Genomic DNA, 20,154 nt, shown 5'->3' on the forward strand with positions numbered 1-20,154 from the left:
AACACACACACATGCCCACTCTCAGAAGCCCCAAAATACCCAACAGCCTCTGCCAAAGGTCAACACCACAATTACCAAGTAGCCATGGCCACATGTTACTGATGGTTAAGCTGCCAGGGGAGTGTAGGTACTCCAACTCTAGAGAGCAAAGGCAAAGGGCAGAAGTGACCACTGAGAACAGCAAGAGCCCAGGTGACTGGCCCAACAGACAGTGAAGAAACACCACAGAGAACCCAAGACCCATAAATTTAAAAATTTAGATAAAACAGACCAATCCCTAAAAAATGCAAACTACCTGCATTGCCCTATTCCAGTTATTTTTAACCTTTTTCATCTCATGGAATACATAAACTAATGACTAAAATTCTGCGGCACTCCAAAAGTATATTTTTTGCCTAATTAAAAAAAAAAAGTATGATTTTAATTCATTCACACTAGAGGGTTATTGTGTGGCTGTTGTCATTTTTTATTTGACAATCTAAGGGAAAAGAAGTCAGTGCCCCTAACTAGTCAGGTACTGCATGTTTTAAAAATTCTTGCAGCATACTGTTTTAAAATTGCTGCCCTAAAAAAAGAAAGAAAGAAAGAAAGAAGAAAGAAAGAAAATTGCTTCCCTATTCTATTCCAGAAATTAAATTTGTAGCTAAAAACTTTTCCTTGAAGAAAACTCCAGGTGCAGATGGCTTCAGTAGTGATGACTACCAAACATTTAAGAGGAAGAAATGACACTGATTCTATAGAGATTCTTTCAAAAAATCTGAAGAGGAGGGAACAACTGCCAACTCACTTTATGATGCTGAGCAGTAGTACCCTGATATTAACACCAGACCATGGATGTACAAGAAAATAACAAACTAAAATCCCTCACAAACCAGGTATAAAAATCCTAAACAGTATTAGCAAATTGAAACCATTAACATAAAAAAATTTCTATCACACCCAAGTAGAACTTATCATAGGAATGAATTTTTAAATTTTAATTCTCACCCAAGGACACACTTTTTCCTTTGATTCTAGAGAGAGAGGAAGAGAAGAACAACAATCGACTGCCTCCCTAATGCATCCCAACAAGATCGAACCTGAAACCTGGATATGTGACCTGACAGGGAATCAAACCTGCAGCCCCTTGGTGCATGGGACAATGCTCCAACCAACTGAGCCACACCAGCCAGGGCCCAGAAATGCATTTTTAAAAAATCAATCAACATAATTCACTATATTAGTATTAACAAAGAAGAACCTTATGATAATGTTAACAGATACAGAAAGGGCATTTGACAAAAATCCAACACCCTTTCATGATAAAACACTCAACAAAGAAGAAATAGAAGAGACTTTCCTTGATCTGATGAAATGACCTGACAGCTAACATCATACTCACTGGCAAGAGTTGCTAGATTCTTCTCCCAATTATCAGGTACAAGACAAGGATGTCCACCCTCCCTACTGCTACTCAGCACTGTACTCAAGATTATAGCCAAAATAATAAGGCAAGAAAAAGAAATACCAATGAATTACATAACCTACATCAAATTGAAAAATTTCCAGAAAGATACAATATCCCAAACTAGCTCAAGAAGGAATAAAAAATCTGAATAGATGTATAACAAGTAAAAAGATTGAACTAGTAATTAAATAACTTCAAAGAAAAGTCTAGGCCAGGGGTGGGCAAACTTTTTGACTCGAGGGCCACAGTGGGTTCTTAAACTGGACCGGAGGGCCGGAACAAAATCATGGATGGAGTGTTTGTGTGAACTAATATAAATTCAAAGTAAACATCATTACATAAAAGGGTACGGTCTTTTTTTTTTTTAGTTTTATTCATTTCAAATGGGCCAGATCCGGCCCACGGGCCATAGTTTGCCCACGGCTGCTCTAGGCCCTAGTGGTTTCACAGGTGAATTCTATCAAATGTTTAAAAAATTAATACCGGTCCTTCACAAACTATTCCACAAAATGGAAGAGGAACACTTTCCAACTCATTCTTTTAGGCCAGTATTACCCCATACCAATACTAGACAAAAACATACAAGAAAACTACAGATCAGTATCCCTTCTAAATAAATAGAGCTACAAAAAGTTCTCAATAAAATACTAGCAGCCAAATCCAGCAATACATAAAAATAATTATACATTGCCCTGTCTCCACTTCCCTTCTAATTGCTCTAAAAAATAAATAAATAAATAAATAAATAAATAAATAAATGGGAAAAAATATCCTCAGGGGAGGATTAACAACAAAAAAAGAGAAAAAAAAGATACATCATGACCAGTGGGATTTATCCCAGGAATGCAAAGTTAGTTTAACATTCAAAAATCAGCCCAGCCAGAGTGGCTCAGTTGGATGAACACTGTCCTGTGCAACAAAAGGTTGCCAGTTTAATCCCCTGTTGGGGAATGTATGGATGTTTAAAAATAAATAACAAATTATCACAGCTTAAAAAAAAAAACATTCAAAAATCAATGTAATATATCACCATATTAGTAAAGTAAAAGACAAAACACACACAATCATCTTATTAGATACAGAAAAACTATCTGAGAAAATCCAACATCTATTCCTGGCAAAAACTCTTAGCAAACCAGGAGTAGAAGTCAACATTCTCAATCTAATAAGATCCACAAATAACACAACATGTTAAGTGAAAGAAGCCAGTCACAAAGGACCGCATATGTGATTTCATTCCTATGAAATGTCCAGAATTGGCAAATCCAGAGATAGCAACTGGCAAATCCAGAGACAGCAAGTACATTAGTGGCTTCTAATTAGTGTTGAGGGCTAGTGAATGGGGAGAATTGGGAATTATTGCTAAAAATTTTTAAGGTTAGATTGTTGTGATGATTATATACAAATATCCACTGAACTTTAAAAGGATAAAATTCATGGCATATAAATTATATATCAATAAAGCTTTTAGTTAAAAAGACTAAAAGCTTTATTGATATATAATCTTTCAAACTCTTCAGAGTTTGAAAAGCCCTTGTTAGAAATCATAGAAACAGATTTACCCCAAAAAAGTTCACAAGTAGTTTTAAATGGTTCCTAATATAAGACTAATTTAACTTTTGTAGACCCTGCCTCAAAGGTTCATTCCCACCACAGATCTACTATAAGGAGAGAGCTGATTTCCTTCTAAATACATTTATTGCTCACAAGCAACTTCTTGACACCAATTACAAGACACAGGGGACAAAAATGACATTTCTTTCCTGTGCTTGCACAAAGATAAGCAAGTTTCCCCTTTTATAAAATATGAACAAACAATATCACCTTGAATGATTAAATCACTGAGCACACCCTGCACTGGCAGGGCAGGCTGAGCTGAGAATTGCAGTTCCAAACAGGGCAGTCATGACACTCACCTCCAGCTCTTCACTGTCTTTGGGCTTCTCCTCAGAAGTCTGTTTAACAAAATCAGGGATGAGGATTTCCAGCGTAGCTCGAGCTAGGAAAAGAAAAATCTTGAGGATGAGGATTTAGGCCCAGCCAGCTTTCCAACTGCAGAGCAAGCTACACACTGGCTCCTCGGCAGGACCAGGGACCCCATGACTCAGGGGAGCAAGGGCCTTAGGGAGCAGCAGTACTTTTAGAGGCAGAGACAGCAGAGGATGGAAAGAGCACATCCTAAGAAAAGGAGGCAGTGACAGAGGCAATCGGCCCTGAGGCACTTGTAGCAGGTTAGGGAGAGGAGATGTGCATGTCAGAGGATTCACGTGACATGCAGACAAATGGCTCAGCAGAACCTGGACCAAGTAGGGAGAACTGCAAACTGAGTAAGCTACATGTGTGTGGCAGGGAGAAGCAGCCAGATCAGATGGATTATCTGGAAAAACAGCTGCAGGACAGAGCACAGGGATGACTCCATGTTGAGCACAGGTGTCCAAGTGAGCAAGGGTGCCACTCACCAATGGCATGGGGACGTGGGGCACTGAGGGAGCGGGGAGGGATGTGTGACAGCCTGGCCCTGTACGGTTATAGTACCAGCAAGACATCCAAGTGGAGGTGTCTAAAGATAAGCTAGAGTCTGGGCAGAAAAAGTGGGTCCCTGCTCGTGGGAGGAGTGCAGCAGGGTCCTGTCACCAGAATGTCTCCATCCCCATGCTGGGCCTGCTCTATGTTAACGGCTCCATGACTTCAGTAACACCCAGCCTGTTGAGCTGAAAAAGTCTTTGGGGCCCGGTCGGTATAGCTCAGAGTTTGAGCATCAACCCAAGAACTAAGAGGTCACCAGTTCAATTCCCAGTCAGGGCACACACCCAGGTTGTGGGCTCAATCCCCAGTAGGGGGCATGCAGGAAGCAGCTGATTGATGATGTTCCTCTCTCATAGATGTTTCTATCTGTATATCCCTCTCCCTTCCTCTCTCTCTAAAAGCCAATAAAAACATTTTTTTTTTTAAAGAAAAAGTCATCCTAGCCAGCTTGGATCAGTGGATAGAGCGTGGGCCTGTGGACCCAAGGGTCCGGGTTAGATTCCGGTCAAGGGCACGTACCTAGTCGCAGGCTTTCTCCCCAGCCCAGGCCCTGGTCAGGTGGCCCTGTGGTCCACTGCTAAGAAGAGGCCAAATAGCCCTGAGCTGGGGCAAATGGCTTCTGGAAAAAAATGCTCGTGCAGGAGGCAACCAATCCATGTGTTTCTCTCACATGGATATTTCTCTCTGTCTTCCCGTCTTTCTTCTATTCTCTCTAAAAATCAATGGAAAAAAATCCTTGGGTGAGGATTTAAAAAAAAGTCTTCTGACAGAATTTCTCAAAAATGGGCAATAGGCCTTCCTAGAGAACGGGGCGCACTGGATGAGCCCAGCACAGCCTCACAGAGGAAGGACAGACAGTAATGTATTATTCCAATTGTATTCAGCATACACCATCGAAAGAAAGCAACACCGAGGGAAACGCTAAGTCCCATGGGCAAAAACACTTAAACTGAGCCGAGACCTAGTGAGATTTGAACAACACTGACATATTTCACACTCTGTGAAGGGCAGAGCCGCTCTGGAAGACGATGGGAATAGTAGAAACCTCACGAATCAGCCTATGGGTACCAGAGTCTGGGGTGCACCCAACACCTACCCTGCAATGTGGTCCACTCCTAAGAAGAGGCCAAATAGCCCTGAGCTAGGGCAAATGGCTTCTGGAAAAAAATGCCAACTACTAGTGCTGAGCATAAAAGTGAACAGCAAATACACGGTCAAAAAGAGCAATGGGTTTTAACCAGAAAACATAAGCTTTCCCCCGGATCTGCTGTGTTCAATGAGTGGCAGTCCCAAATGTGCAGTTTGAAGGACTCAGGAAATCGTCCTCACAAATGTCAAAACCACTCAAAGAGAATGCCAATAGCATGCTGACTCACCTGTTTTTCATCTCCTAGCATGCCCACATTTTGCTCCGTTTAAATACAAACCCACTCTACAACATGTGCCTAGTGCAGCCCAGTCAGCTCTGTGAGTAGGGAGGAAAGGGTGGGAGATTTCAGCCTGGCTGCCAATGAGTTAAGAAGGAACTTTCTACTTTTATTTCTCAGGCTTTACTTTCTATATCTGAATCTTTCCCAATGAACAAATAATTTTTAAAAATCAAATAGACAATTACAGAAATAAAATGGATTCTCCCCAACCACACCACTCCCACTCCTGCTGCTCAGCCCTCCCCAACCAAGAGGAGGGACAAACACAGTGGGTAGTATGGGGCTCTGACATCTAAGCAGGCACATTACCAGCTTTATTCTTCGCAAGTTTTTTGCTGCTTGCAGTTCCAGATCCATAGGTCACACCATCAATGGTCACCGAGGCGCCAAAAGGCTCACTTGGGTTCTCTTAAAATTAAAATTACTGTTTTAAAACACACTTGCCAAGACATTAGAAGCCAGTGTGCACACTCAAGCGCACGCACACACACACACACACAATCTGCTCACACCAGCAGACAAGGTGGGGCCAAGACTGCTGCTGGAAGACAGAGACCTGAGACTCCCTGAGGCATTGAGATGGGGCTGACATGGTCAGCAGGCAGAGAACACACCCGGAAAATTTCAAGAAAGGGGGACCATGTGATAGTGAGCTGAAGGTTAGAGGCAGAACCACCAGGAACAGGGACCAATGTCTGTGAAAGACGGACAGAGTACAGAGAGGGGCAGGGATGCACAGATGTAGTGAGCCAAAGAAACATGAAAAGCAATGAGTAATTCCTAGGTTCTGGCTTCCAACAGGAAGAAAAATTGGTTTTCAAGGATGTGACAAGGATGGACAGGAGACAATTGATGGGAAGGGCAGGCCTGAAGCTCCTTCATCCACCTGGGGGAGCCTGGAGACAATGGGAGGCCTTCCTCAGAGCAAGGAACAAAGGAAGATGAAGGAGGGTGGAGTGTGAACAATAAAAGGGGAAGCAGAGGCAGTAACCCTTAGTCTCTAGACACATTCCCATAAAAATGAACTGCCTATCTGCAATATCCTTCTCCTTGTCCTTCCCTTTCATTTCTATCCCAACTAACAGCTAGTTCCCATCTCCCCAGCCATGATCAAAGTGAGGTGTGTGACTTTAGTACTGAGATGAGGAAGGTCAAACTTACCACATTCAAAGAAATTATAAACCGGGCGGACCTTGAGGACACGCTGCATGTACTCGTGCAGGATGCAGACCTCCGATTTCCCGTTGGGGTTAATGACAAATTCTGTGACAAGAAGGACCATCTCAACAACAGTGTGAGGACCCCGCTACAAGCTAGCACTTGGGACCTGGCACCATCCAAGTTACCAAGTCATTGAATTAGAGGCGCACTGCCATGAATGTGTCGGAATTCTGCATTCGTAGGGTAAACATAAGCTTTCAATTAAAATGCAACTCACACACAAAGTATACATTTTAAGAACATCAAATGAAAAATAACAATATAACCAGTCTGCCAATGTTACAATTTACAAGCCCCACTCACCTTTCTTTGTGGGTGCATCTTGCACAGATAGAGTAATGAGCTTCTGATTGGCCGGCAGGATGGGCCTCTCAGACTCCGCCTGTTTACGTTTCATTTCTCGGTTAAACTGCCGCCGCTCGGCCCAAGTTCTGAATTTCTTTACAGTAACTTGCTCAAAGTCAAAACGCTTCTCCAAGTAGCTCCGAAATTCCTCAAGATCTATATAAGATTTACCAGCGAGACATATTACTAATTTTCAATTAAGTCATTTTCTCTGTCCAGTGAATTGGACAGTGATGGGCTGCCACTAGACAGGTCCCACCACACAATACCCACTGCTCTTTCCATGTCCCTTTTGAAGGGCATGGGAAGCAAAGAATGAGGTCCCTTCACTCAGCCAGCTCAAATTATTCTGAAAGGTCCTTATGAACAAACTTCTGGGATATTCTTTTAGTTAATTTGGAGTAAGAACAAGGATTAAAAAAAAAAAGAAGAAAGCTTTAAAAAAAATCAGATGGCCTTCAGAGTCCATCAAAACAGGTGCCTAACTGCCAGTAGCAGGCAGGGGAGCCATGCACCCACTGCCCATCTTGCTTGCTCTCCCCTCCAGCCACCCTGGCAGCCTCCAAATTCAGTAACACCCTCTGGCAGCTTAGACCTGGATACTCATCATGCCTCTCCCCACATGGCCCCTGGCTCAGCCCCACAGATCAGGCAGGGCCTTGCCTCAGCTGAGTACTCCACCCCCGCACCATTCAGTGAAGTTTCCTGGGGCCTCCCACTTTTACTGTTACACCTACTATTATCCCCTTCTCCCCAGGACTTCCTAGAGGTTCCCATCAGCCTCAATAGTCTCCTGCCTGCCTCCTAGCACTCAAGTGTGCCGTAGCTCAAGCCCAGCCCTAAGAGCAATACCAGCAGAAGGTGGAGAGAGGGATTCTGTGTAGGAAGATTGAGATGTACACTGAGATGTAGCTTTTTAAAACAAAAGGCTACAAAAAATAAACTTGCACCTACTTAATTATAAACTGAAACTACATACTTCTTTGCACAGAATGCAGAGAAGTGAGTCTGGAAGTAAGTACCAGTGGTCGCCTCTCACAGGAGAATGAGGTTATAAGTGGGAGGCAGGTGTTTTCGAAAAACAGAAATACAATCATTTACACGTGCATAAAAGATAGTACAAAAAAGTAGAGCACTATCTCAAAGGGAGAGCTCCCTTCCAGCTAGGTCCCAGAGAAAAGCCTTAACACACCCACAGAAGACAGAGGAAGCCGGCTTGCAAGAGGGAGGAAGGCAACACCAGACAGACAGGTTGAGAGAAGACTGAGATCCATCCATCGGGGGAACTCGGGGACCAGTGAGACTCTGCCTTTCCCCAGATGTCCAAGGCTATAACCAGCATGCTGCTTCTCCCCCATCCCCCAGAAGCCATCTCCCTAGCCCTTAGGCTCCTTACATGGAATAGTTAGGAGACAAGCCAGGCAGCAATACACATAATCAGAAATCCTGAAAAGGCAAAGTCCTCTTTGAAAAAAGATTCAACCTAACCAGTGTGGCTCAGTGGTTGAGCGTCGACCCATGAACCAGGAGGTCACAGTTCAATTCCCAGTCAGGGCACATGCCTGGGTTGCAGGCTCAATCCCCAGTAGGGGGCATGCACGAGGCAGCCAATCAATGATTCTCCCTCATCACTGATGTTTCTATTCTTTTCTCCCTCTCCTTTCCTCTCTCTGAAATCAATTCAAAAAACATCAAAAGCCCTGGCGGGTTTTGCACAGTGGGTAGAGCGTCAGCCTGTGGACTAAAGGGTCCCAGGTTCGATTCCAGTCAAGGGTACATGCCTGGTTGCAGGCACAATCTCCAGTAGGGGGAGTGCAGGAGGCAGCCGATCAATGATTTTCTCTCATGATTGATGTTTCTCTCCCTCCCTCTCCCCCTCCCCGTTCTCTCTCTAAGCATGTCCTCAGGTGAGGATTAAAAGTAATAATAAAAGTCCAACCGATGTTGCTCAGTGGTTAAGCATTGACCCATGAACCAGGAGGTCATGGTTCAATTCCTGGTCAGGCCACATGCCCACGTTTTGGGCTCCATCCCTTGTGGGGCCTGCAAGAGGCAATGGAGCAATGATTCTCTCTCATCACTGATGTTTCTATCTCTCACTCTCTCTCCCCCTTCCTCCCTGAAATTAATCCTATATAATAAAAGACTAATATGCAAATCAACCAAACAGCAGAACGACTGGTCACTGTGATGTACACTGACCACCAGGGGGCAGACGCTCAAAGCAGGAGCTGCCCCCTGGTGGTCAGTGTGCTCCCACAGGGGGAGCGCTGCTCAGTCAGAAGCCAGGCTCACGGCTGGCGAGTGCCGCAACGGTGGCAGGAGCCTCTCCTGCGAGCCTAAGCTGTCAGTCGGAGATCCCTGAGGGCTCCTGAACTTCGAGAGGGCGCAGTCCAGGTTGAGGGACTCCCCCGCCCCCCAGTACACAAATTTTGTGCACCAGGCCTCTAGTAAAAATATATCTTTTAAAAAATAATAAAAAATTTTTATCAAAATGTTAAAATTTGAATGGGTGAAACTAAGCTTAAAGACAGGAGAGGGAGTGAAAAACACCAACACACACCCACAACTGCAGGATTTAAGTGTGAAATGCCCACAGAATAGTGATAGTTTCCCAACAATGAGTCTATGGATTGAAGTAGCCTGTTCTGAGTGCATCAAGATAAATCAAAACGCCACATCAAATACATCCTACTAAAAAAAGCAAAACTTCAGGAAAGAACATAAAAATGACTAGAGAAAAAGGTGGGCCTGCACTAACAGCCATCTCCATGACAGCATTGGCCACATGGGCCCCACAGAGCCCAGGAGCAGGGGCCTGGAGCGTGGGACCTAGGCAGGTTCTCCAAAGAACAGGGAGATGGGACTTCCCAGCCATGTTGTGGGTAGACAGAGGTCCCCAGCAGTCCCTTCTTCACAGACATAACTAGGAACAGATGGTCTTCAGCAGAAAGAAGGAGACCCCACAGGATGTAGGGGCATCCCTGCAGATAGTACAAGGCAGCAAAATGGAAAGAGTTCACTCTGGAAACTTACCAACTGATTCGTCTTTGCACACCTCAACTTTGGCCTTCACCTGCCCCAGGGCCCCAGGGGCAGCCTCAGCCCCCAGTGGATCCTTCTCATCTGGGGGCCCCGTGTCGGCCCCCATGGAATCAGGCTCTTCCAGGGGAAACTCCAGCTCTGCAGATCGACTGAGGGGCTTGACAGGGGACACCTCCCCACTAGGGGAAAGCTCACTGTTTTGCTCCCTTTCCTCGTTGTCCTTCATTTTCTTGTAATGCAGACAGGGGATGCTACTCAGAGGAGGGTCATGTTTCTGTGGATAGTAAAATTGTAATAGATTATAAGGATGACCCCAGTCTGAAATCCGATGTCTTTCAGCTGCCTCAGCTTGGCTATGATGCAATGTGTGCACATTCTTGTCTGCGAATTTGCAAGACTAAATTCAGGACTGATGCATCCCATACCCGTATGCTTCCCGTTCCCAAGAAGTACGGCCTCGACCAGGTGACCACCCGAGACTCTCGGTGTAGGTACACAGGGACTCCGGAGTTATGGAATGTCATGATCCACCCATCAGGCAATGGTTCTGTAGGTGGGCGGCCACGACCTGCATAGAAGAACATCCTACAATCACTTGAAAAACACAAAAACTGTTGGGATTTTTTAAAATTATGACATAAGGCAGATAAAAACGGTAAAATGGACCAAATATTGAAAAGAACCTCTAAGAACTAAGCAAGTAAGGAAGTGCCCCACCTCCAGACAGAGCCTACCCCAGCCCTGTCTGTTGCTTGGCACCTCCCAGCACCTCCTGGACAGCTGGTGTCAGGACAGCCCCTGGAAGGGAGTATTTCAGGTCAGAAGTGCACAAACCCTTATCAGGCACTCTCCCCTGTGAGCCAGGCCAAAGAGCTGCCTTACATCAAATGAAATACAAACCAAGCACAATATGGGACACAGGTGCATCCAGGCCACTCATTTATACCAATGAGTGGCCATAAAGTTGCCCCGGCTGTCCGAAGAGCTCACATGCTGCTCATATGCAGTCTGTAAGCAGGAGGAGCAAGCTGCAACTCCTGGGAGGGAGGCACCACTGCCAGTCAGGCTGCCAGGTGGAGAAGAATGCAGAGGGAAAGCCAGTGCCCAAGCAGGTAGGTAGAGTGGCCAGGCATACTGCTAGCCTGTGCACTGCTCAAAACGGACACGACTTTACCTGCTCAGAATGAGGTACTGAAACCCCAGAAAGAGCACAAAGCAAACCTGCCAGAGGCACCAAGGTGAAGACTGCCCCTCAACCCGTTCGCAGAAGCTGAGACCCAAGTTCATCTCCGTCTGCAATCAGTGAACCCAACATTTGTCCTATTCCAACCACGTCAACATAGGCAGATACACACCTGCCCACCATGACGCATCCACTACATAGCCAGAGGAGACTGCATACAACCTACCCCTCAATTTCCTCCCATCACACCTCATCACCTTCTGTACCAAGCACCTCAGACTAAGGTGTCACCTGTCTGCCTACCAGAGTCCCCATGCATCTCTTCAGCCCATCTCTGCTGTCCAAATGCCCAGCTCTACATCTCCACCTAGACACTCACAGGTGCCGCCAGGACAGACAGACTCCTCTCAGACTGGCACTGCATTGGCAAAGCAGTTGCGCGAACAAAACTCTGGACGTCTCCCTACTGCTCTCCACTCTGTCCTCAAATCCAAGTGTAAATCCTGCTGCCTGTACCTTTAGAACACCTCCACTTGTACACCAAGAGCTCCCACCCTGCCTATCTGAAATACACGTGCCATGCTGCAGCCATAGGAGCTATGCTTTTAGATAAAAATTGTGTAACAATATCTGCCTGCTTTTTTTCTACCTCTAGCTACAAAGATACATTTTTTTCCAAGTTGTCAGCATCCTTTTAATCTTTAAAAATATAACATATTTCTAAATCTGTTTTAAAAACCAGCCATTGGCCGGCGTAGCTCAGTGGTTAGAGCATCATCCTGCACACCAAAGGGTCCCGGGTTTGATTTGGGGTAAAGGGTTCATACCTGGGTTTCAGGTTTGCTCCCCACCCCATGTCCAGGCGAGTGTAGGAGGCAACCAGTCGATGTGTCTCTCTCATATTGATGTTTCTCGCTCACTCTTCCCCCCTCCCTCCCTCCTTTCTATTCTCTCTGAAAAACGATGGAAAAAATAAAAAATATCCTCAGGTGAGAATTAAATATAAACACAAAAAAAACCCACAAATCATTAGATTTAGCATTTTTATTGAGAGCAATTATGCCACAATAAAATTTATTCTACCATGTTTTGTTTTGAACACCTGTTTGCTTCTAGTGACTTCTCCTGAGAACAACAGAGTCTAGAGAACTTGGACCTTGACCTTCACCTACCACCATGCTGAGCACCCACCTCTGGCCTCAACCTCCACACACACTGGTTGCCTGTCTTGTCATCTCCCAGAACACACCAATGTCCCTTCCTCAGGGGTCCACTCCCCACCCCATCAGAAGTCCCTTCCCAGTTCCCCTGCAAGACACTAGCTTCTCTGTAGTTTCCACAGCATACACCACAATTTGCACCTGGGTGGTAGTGCTTCTGGGTGCGTCCTTGTGTCTTATTTCCCCTTCATCAGACATGATTATCTTGCCCTCAAAAGCATGCCGAGACTGTCATCTGGTATCCAAAAACTTCTCAAACCTGCACTTCCACTGCCCTGCAAACACTCACTACTTTTGACCCAACTTACTTTTGAGCACTGTTTTAATCTTGGTCATCATTGGCTGCACACTTGTCTCTCCATCAGATGGATGGTCGCTGTCTCCTCCATATTTCTCATCCACTCTCCTCTTTTTGGGAGCACAAAGGCCCTCTTCCAACAGAGCATCAACGTCGTTGTCAAAATCATCCTGCAAAACATACTATTCAGACACTACAGCCCCAGCACCTACATTCCTGCACCACAGGCAAGTTTAACAACACTAGTGAGAACGGACACAGAAATGAGGCACTCTGAATGGGACCTAGATGTGCCTTTATGGTGCATGATCATCTGAAAAACAAACGGGACAAAACAAAAAACGGAAGCCAAAAGGCTTGGTCCAGGCACACACACCATTAGGGAGCATGTCTCCGCAGCATTTTCCAACTCAGGTTGGTAAAAGGCTGACTTGTCAGCCAAACTTTTCATCAGTTTAACAACGTGGACTCTTTATAGCTAACCCTCTTCCACCTCGCATGGACTTCTTTTCTCTGCAACACCAGCTTACAAAAGATGCTGCTGTTCCCAAACACCTCTCTTTGGGTTTTGTCAAGAGCACTCCAAAGGAGAGGTCACCGACATACCTCGTAGGAGAAATTCAAGGCCTCTTCATCCACTCTGTCTCTTTGCACGATTGCTTTAGCCGTGAACCCGCCTGCTCCTTCTTCATCTAGCTCCAAATTGTCAGTAAAATCTTCTAACTCATCGAGCACTGCATACTCCACTCTCTTTTCCTGATCCAGATCATTCTCCTCATCCTTCTTATCAGCACTCTCACCCCCTATGCCTACCCCATTACCAACACTCCCGCCAAAGGGACAAGCATGCATGTCTCCACTGACAGGGCTAAGGGCCAGACTGCACTCCGCACGAGCGTCGCGCTCCACTCCTGTGTACAGCACCTTCCTGTCCTTACTCCTGCAGCTCTCGGTAAAGCTCACACTAATCTTTACATCCTTAAGCAACTTAAGGTCAGGGGAGAACTTCCGGACCGCAGGTGCGTGCCGGGCGGTGCGCGGGCTGTAGCCACTACAGTTCGGGTCTATGAGGAGACGGGCTTTAGAGAAGGATCCTTTGGAGAGAAGAGAAGCTCCGTAGAAGTTGAGTGGGTCCTCAGCAGGGGGTTCGGCCTGTCCATCACCACCAGAGCCAACGTCCATTACCTCTGCATCACTGGACGTTTGCAGGGGAGGTGGTGGAGACTGTTCACGGGGCAGCGCTTGGAGGGGGCAAGCACGTTTCTCCATCACCGCTTCTCCTGCGGGCTCACGCGGGAGAGGAGAGGGACTCTCATATGTCTCCATAGTAAAAGTGGTTAAAACTATTTTAAAAGACCAGTTTTTAAAAACCTCACATAAATCTATACTGCTAACATGCACAAGTCCGTCGAGACCCGGTGCCGTCCTGCCCGCGCTGCACACACTGGCGGCTTAGTCAAGCTGGCCACATTGCTCTTTTCATTAATGTAGACAGCTTTTAGAACCACTGCCTCAATTATTGGAAATCACAATGCACTCAGCTTAAATGACTGACGACTAAGCGAGTCTGTCTTCATGCCAAAGTGGCACCTTTCTTCTTCTACCTGCAAAGAGATTTAAAAACATCGTCACAAATGACAGAAACCTTCTACTTCCCTGGTACCAAGAGTCAAGTGCTTTTAACAGTGTAGCAAAAAACAAACAAACAAACAAAAAAACACACACACAAAAATACTGCCTAAGAGAACCTTTTAAGCTTTAAAACAAACTACCTTTACTTTATTTCTTTATAACCTAAATGATAGTAAGCCCAAGTTAAATATTTTATTAATTGTCCACTGTAGTTCCTACTTCAGAAGCATAAAAACAGTATTTAGTCTTAAGGCTCAAAAGGATTAAAAAAAAATCTACACTAAACTTCACCGCAGCATTCCACTAACTCAGTTTATTTGGTAAGCAAGCACGTGGTGTAAGGCTGCCCTTTCCAGAGCACACATAAGGTGTGTGGCCTCCCTCCGGCCATCAGAGCAACATCAATCTACTCACCTGCTAGGGCTGGGTCAGTCAGAGGGTGAGCACGAGACCCTCAGCTCAACTCTGCAGCACTAGGGCCTCAGAGGTACAGCCGGGCGCTCTGCTACCCTGGAACCCCAGGGCTCTCCTGGGCCCACAAGGTGGCACGTGGACCGGGACAGTGATGCAGCGTGCTGAAGTCGCCAGAGGTGGCGTGGTTCTGTTCCCAGTAGAGGAAGGGGTGGTGGCTGTGGGAAGGGAGCCAGGCCAGGGTTGGTGGGGCAGCTGCAGGAGACAGCTGGAGCCAAGGCACAGGGAGTTCTAGGTACCATCTGGAGCCTGGCTCCATCCTGGGGGCAATGAGGAGCCACACAGGGTGAGTTGACTCTCATGCCACAGTTTAATCCTTATTTGAGAAAAGAAGCTAACCACTGCTCCAGGCACAGTCCCTATGCCCAAGGGGTAGGAGTCCTCGAGGCCAGAGGGCCAAGGCGTGAAAGAACAGGAGCCTTCAGGAACAGTGAAGACACCATACTAACCACTCTGCTGACTGGGTAGAGGTGGAGAGCACAGACAAGAGGGAACTGAGAGCAAATGAGGCTTTCCCCTGGAGGGACGCATGTGTTTCAGCATTCGGGCAGGAGCCCTGTCCAACAGGAGCTGAGGTCACCGCTCTGGAACTAACTGGTCCTGAGAATACGGGCCAGAACACATTCAAGAGGTGGTAGTCGTCAAAGCCACAGAAGAGAGGCTGCCCAGAGAGGGAATAGAGACCAAGAACAGGGTTGAGGACGCAGCTCTGAGAAGCTTCACTCCAGAGAAAGCATGACAAACGGACTGGTATGAGGCTGGAAGGCAGCTCAGAGGGGCAATCCAAAACCCAGAGGTCTGCAGGAGGCCTGAGCATCAGAGCAAAGCACATGCAGGCTCACACACAGTGCAGACAGACATACATGTAAATATGCCATGCACACGGTGCAGATATGCACATGCATGCCTATATATGCACAGGGCAGCATGACTGGTTGCATAGACAGGAATCAGCAGACATCACATGTTTAAAAAGTTTGTGGTGATGGGACAGAGTATGGTGGTTGTATTTTGCAGCTGGCACAACATAAAAACCAGAGGCTTGTTTAATCAAGTCTTTGAACAAATACTGGCTGTCTACTCTGAGGGAGGCACTACCAGAGACAAGTAAGGTCCCCACGACCTGGACACAGTTGGAAGGGCAATGATCACCAAGCTGTCACTCTATTTCCAAGATTCTAAGATGTCCTTACTGTTCTGGTTTCAATGGTAATTTAACACAATACCTCCCCAGAGATGTGTCTGTCAAAGGTGCTAAGGATGAAGGAAATGCAGCACATAGATAAGGACAGATAGACTGAGCTGCAGGCAAACACTAAGGAGGCTGCAACCAGAGAGGCACCAGGAACACTGAGTAGAGTAAGACCAGTTTCCTGCCAACCAAGAAAGATCATTTTAAGAGAAGGACAAGCAGGTCAGCATGCCCAGAGCTACAGAACACAGATCAGACCAGGACCAAACCCCTCAGCACCTGGCAGGTCTGTCCAGACTCAAGCTAGGGCCAAATGTGACTCTTGGGGCTAAAAAAAACCCAAAAAACAAAAACTAAAATGAAGAAGACATAAGGAGATGGGAGGATTGAAGACAAGTGGCAGCACAGGAGAGGGAATGCCTACTACCATATTAAAAGGCTAAGAAGTAGCCATGTGGTAGAAGCACAAAGCAAAGATGACAATGATAACAGCTGAAGGAAGCCTTGAAGAGGTGCATAGGGTGAGGTTGGAGAGCTGTGGAGAGAAAGTGTGTGCTTCTTGGAAGATCAGGAAAAACTGCCCAGCCCCAGGAGGCAGCAGCTCAAGGTGCAAAGCCCCACAGTGGGGCAGCTCTGAACAAGTTCCTTACCTTCCCTCTGCAAGCTTTCACTACTCATTCAACAAGTGTTTGCTAAACCCCTTCAATGTAGCCTGCACACACACACACATACACACACACACACACACACACACACACACTATCCTAGATGCTGAGGACGCCAGGCAGACAAAATCCCTGCCCCACAGAGCTCATGTTTTAGCAGGAGATGGTCAAGTAACAACTAAGAAAAACTGATAAGTGCTCAAGAGAAAATAAAGCAAGGAATTGAGAAAGGGGAGGCAGCTTCAGAAAGAATGGACAGTAAAGACCTCATAGCCATTGTCCATCTGAAGGTAAGGAGAGTGAGCCAGGTGGGTAGTGGGAGTGTGAGGAGGGGACACTCCAAGCACAGAAAGAACAAAGGCCCTGGGTAGGAGTGTGGTGTAGCAGGTGAGAGCAGTGTGCTGACAGGAAATGAGAGGAGGCCAGGTCTGTGCGAGCAAGCAAGACCAGGACTCTGGCTCTTATCTTGAGATGGGCCACTGGACAGGAAAGCCCAAGCAGTGGGGTCACGTGACCCAAGGACAGCAGTGGCAGCCAACTCTCAGCTGGACCCTTTTCTAAGCCCTTCGTGAACTTTTATTCGCCAGTGCTCACACAGCACCGAGAAAGGTTAAGCAACTTGCTCAAGGTCACACAGCTAGAAAGTGGTGGAGCTGCTTTACCACCCAGGCAAGCTGGCTCCAAGCTGAACTGCCTCCGTCTTACATTATCTTGCAATGTAAAAGAATCATGAGGAGAGGGGCAAGGGTGAGAGCAAAAAGAAGAATTAAGAGGCTTATTACCAGACTTAAACCGGGGGTGATGATAAATGGTCCCGAGGGTGGTATGGAGGCCTGAGAAGAATCCAGGTGGCTCCAAACTCAAGAACAGAGCTGTCATGCACTGAGGTGGTGAAGGCAGCATGAGGAGTGTTTGGGGGTAAAGATCGGGCGTTTCAGTTTGCACGTGGCTACTTAGCATCAAAGTAACACAGAGAGATGGGAGGAGGCAGCTAGAAAGCTGAGGCTGCAGCTCAGATGGCAGGCTGGGCTGGAGATGGAGATGTCAAGGAGAGATGGCATTAAAGCCAGGCGGCTGGATGAGATCACCACGGAGGGGAGGGCCGGGCAAACCGGTCGGATGTTTGCTACCCCCAAGGCCACGGTTAAGCTGTAAAACAACACTTGGGAACTGTCCCACACGGTGCCTGACCACAGAGAACGCAAACGGATGGTTCACCCTGCCGTGGGCCTCACTGCTGCTTCAGCTGCCTGAACACATGCAGACCCTGCCTGCCAAGTGGACAGTAAGCCAGCAGCAGGCTTAAAGCGGGCTTCCCTGAGTCCCCGGCGCGGGGGTACAACCGGCACACTTGGACAGCACCCTGCGCTGACGGGGCTGGCAGGGAGGCACAGCTGTGCTGGTTACAAGGCTGTGGCCGCTGCCTTGAGGTCAAGCCTCTCCTGCGGCGGCTTCCCGCCCAACCCAGCAGCAGCGTGACCTCATCCGTCCCTTTTGTCATCCTCCAATGGGCCTCCTCCTGTGCCCGCACCGCCGACTGGGACCGTTCACTCCCTCTGGGGAGCGAAGGCCCGTGAGGGGGCTGCCCATAGCCCGGTGACTGAGAAGTCCATTCCGCTGCCAGGAAACAGCGGGCCCCGTCCTAGTGGTTGGCCTCCCGGTCACCAGCACTAGACTGCACGGCCGAGCACCGAGCACCGAGCACCGAGCACCGGGTAGCAAGGTACATGCACAGCATGCAGCAACGGTAAGTCAAACTCCTACCATGAGCAACCCAAGTCCATGAGAGGATACCTGACAGATAATCACTGTCAACAGGTTGCCCCCTTTTCCTTGTACTTCTACCACGATCATTGTTATGATAAAACCACGTCCAGAGTATCTAGGTGTGATACTCAACCCATGAGGATTAGTGGAGAGAAAGACTTGGGCGACTTCTCAGATTCCCCGCAGGGTCCTAAGCAAGCACGACCATGTTCATACCTTTCCCGCCCGAAAGCGATGCTAGGGCTTCGGGCCCACGGGGTGAGGGGTTTCTTTACACTCGGACAGTTACCCCGGGCGGAAAGGGACCGGCCTCGGCGCCGCCTGGTCCCGGGGCCCGCCCCCCAGCCGCAGAACCTCGCCGTCCCACACACCCCCCCCCGGCCGTGCGGGACCCCAGCCCCACGCTCTCCCAGGCCCTCGTCCCTAATACTTCACAAAGGCCGAGACTCCGCGTGGCCAGGCCCGCCTCACGCACACCCGCCCCGCCCCGCCCCGCCCCTCCGTGCCTCCCGGGCCGCGGCCCACCGCCCGCGCGAGTAAGGGCGCACCCTCGCGCAGGCCGCAGCGCCCGCCCGACCCGCGGGGCGCCCTTCGCGCCCAGCACCTACCTCTGGCGCCCGCGGCCTGCCCGAGCTGCCCGCAGCCCGACTACAATAGGGAGACCCTCACGGCCCGGCCGCCGCCGCCAACCAGAAAGGCCACCCAGGCTCTCCCGGGTCGGCCGGACCCGCCTGCCGCGCGGGCGAGCGGAGGGCGGGCCTTGGCGGTGCACGGCCAATCCCTGGGCGCGGCCGCCCCGCATTGGGGAATCCGCGGAGCGGGCTGAGGAGGCCGCCAATCGGCGGCGCAGGGCTCTCGAGGCCTCGGCGTGCAGCCCAATAGCGCGGCCGCGTGGGCGGGACCAGAAACTGAGGCCGCGGCCGCGCTAACCGTCGCAGCCCGGGCGGGGCTTGCCGCGCGGAGGGCGATCGCCGCGAGGAGCGCCGGGAACGGGGCGCGCAGGGAATGCCGGGAACAGAGGAGCGCTGGGAACGCCGGGAATGGGGGGTTGGGGGAGGGTTACGGTGGATGCCGGGAATCCGGGAGCTCGGGAATGCCGGGAGTTGAGGGTGCTTGGGTGGTCTCAGGGCTCCTTCCGTCTCCAGTCTAGGCCGTGCGGATGAGAGTGTCCACACAGAAATTTTCCAATTAAAATAATTAAATATTATCATTAGGGATAAAAAGACAAGTATCCTCAATTGTCTTGCAGTCTTCCATTTGCCAATACTGTGACAAGAGCCTCAAGAAAGGGAGGATATAGGAAATGAAAGGACCGTTATTCCTTAGTTAGACCAGAGTGCCCGTAAATAAATGGTGAAGGAATGATGGAAGTAGAAAGTATCCTACCTGGCAGACAGCGCCTAAACTGCTTCAGACAAAATCAATGGATGCTTAAAAAAAAAAAAAAAAAAAAAAGGGGTGGGCAAGCCTTGACTGGTTTGGTTCAGTGGATAGAGCGCCGGGCCATGGACTGAAAGGTCCCGGGTTCGATTCTGATGGAGAGCATGTACCTTGGTTGCGCGCCGATTTCCAGTAGGGGGCGTGCCGGAGGCAGCTGATTGATGTTTCTCTCTCATGATGTTTCTAACTCTATTCCCTTCCTCTGCAAAAAAAATCAATAATATATATATATTTTTTAAAGGTGGGCAAAAGTATGAGAAACTGGTGGTGGG

General features: G+C 48.2%; 1 protein-coding gene across 4 annotated transcripts in view; it reads right to left on the reverse strand.

Moving 5' to 3' along the window:
* DGCR8 (DGCR8 microprocessor complex subunit) overlaps positions 1-19,201 on the reverse strand; it is a 26,648-nt gene extending 7,447 nt beyond the window's left edge. The window contains exons 1-10 of one of the 4 annotated variants that reach the window (XM_036354420.1): positions 19,051-19,199; positions 14,762-14,976; positions 13,322-14,319; positions 12,726-12,885; positions 10,440-10,582; positions 10,006-10,288; positions 6,928-7,125; positions 6,565-6,666; positions 5,713-5,811; positions 3,364-3,446 (exon numbers count right to left, since the gene is read on the reverse strand). In XM_036354420.1, coding sequence (XP_036210313.1) covers positions 3,364-3,446; positions 5,713-5,811; positions 6,565-6,666; positions 6,928-7,125; positions 10,006-10,288; positions 10,440-10,582; positions 12,726-12,885; positions 13,322-14,041 — 1,788 coding nt within the window. In that variant the 5' untranslated portion in view covers positions 14,042-14,319; positions 14,762-14,976; positions 19,051-19,199. Of the gene's footprint in view, positions 1-3,363; positions 3,447-5,712; positions 5,812-6,564; positions 6,667-6,927; positions 7,126-10,005; positions 10,289-10,439; positions 10,583-12,725; positions 12,886-13,321; positions 14,320-14,761; positions 18,781-19,050 lie in introns of those variants that run through there. The other 3 variants (XM_036354422.1, XM_036354423.1, XM_036354421.1) reach the window with 3 other exon arrangements.
* Between the last annotated feature and the right edge of the window lie 953 nt (positions 19,202-20,154).

This window comes from Myotis myotis, unplaced genomic scaffold (genome assembly GCF_014108235.1).
Source record: "Myotis myotis isolate mMyoMyo1 unplaced genomic scaffold, mMyoMyo1.p scaffold_m19_p_20, whole genome shotgun sequence".
Taxonomy (NCBI): Eukaryota; Metazoa; Chordata; class Mammalia; order Chiroptera; family Vespertilionidae; genus Myotis; species Myotis myotis.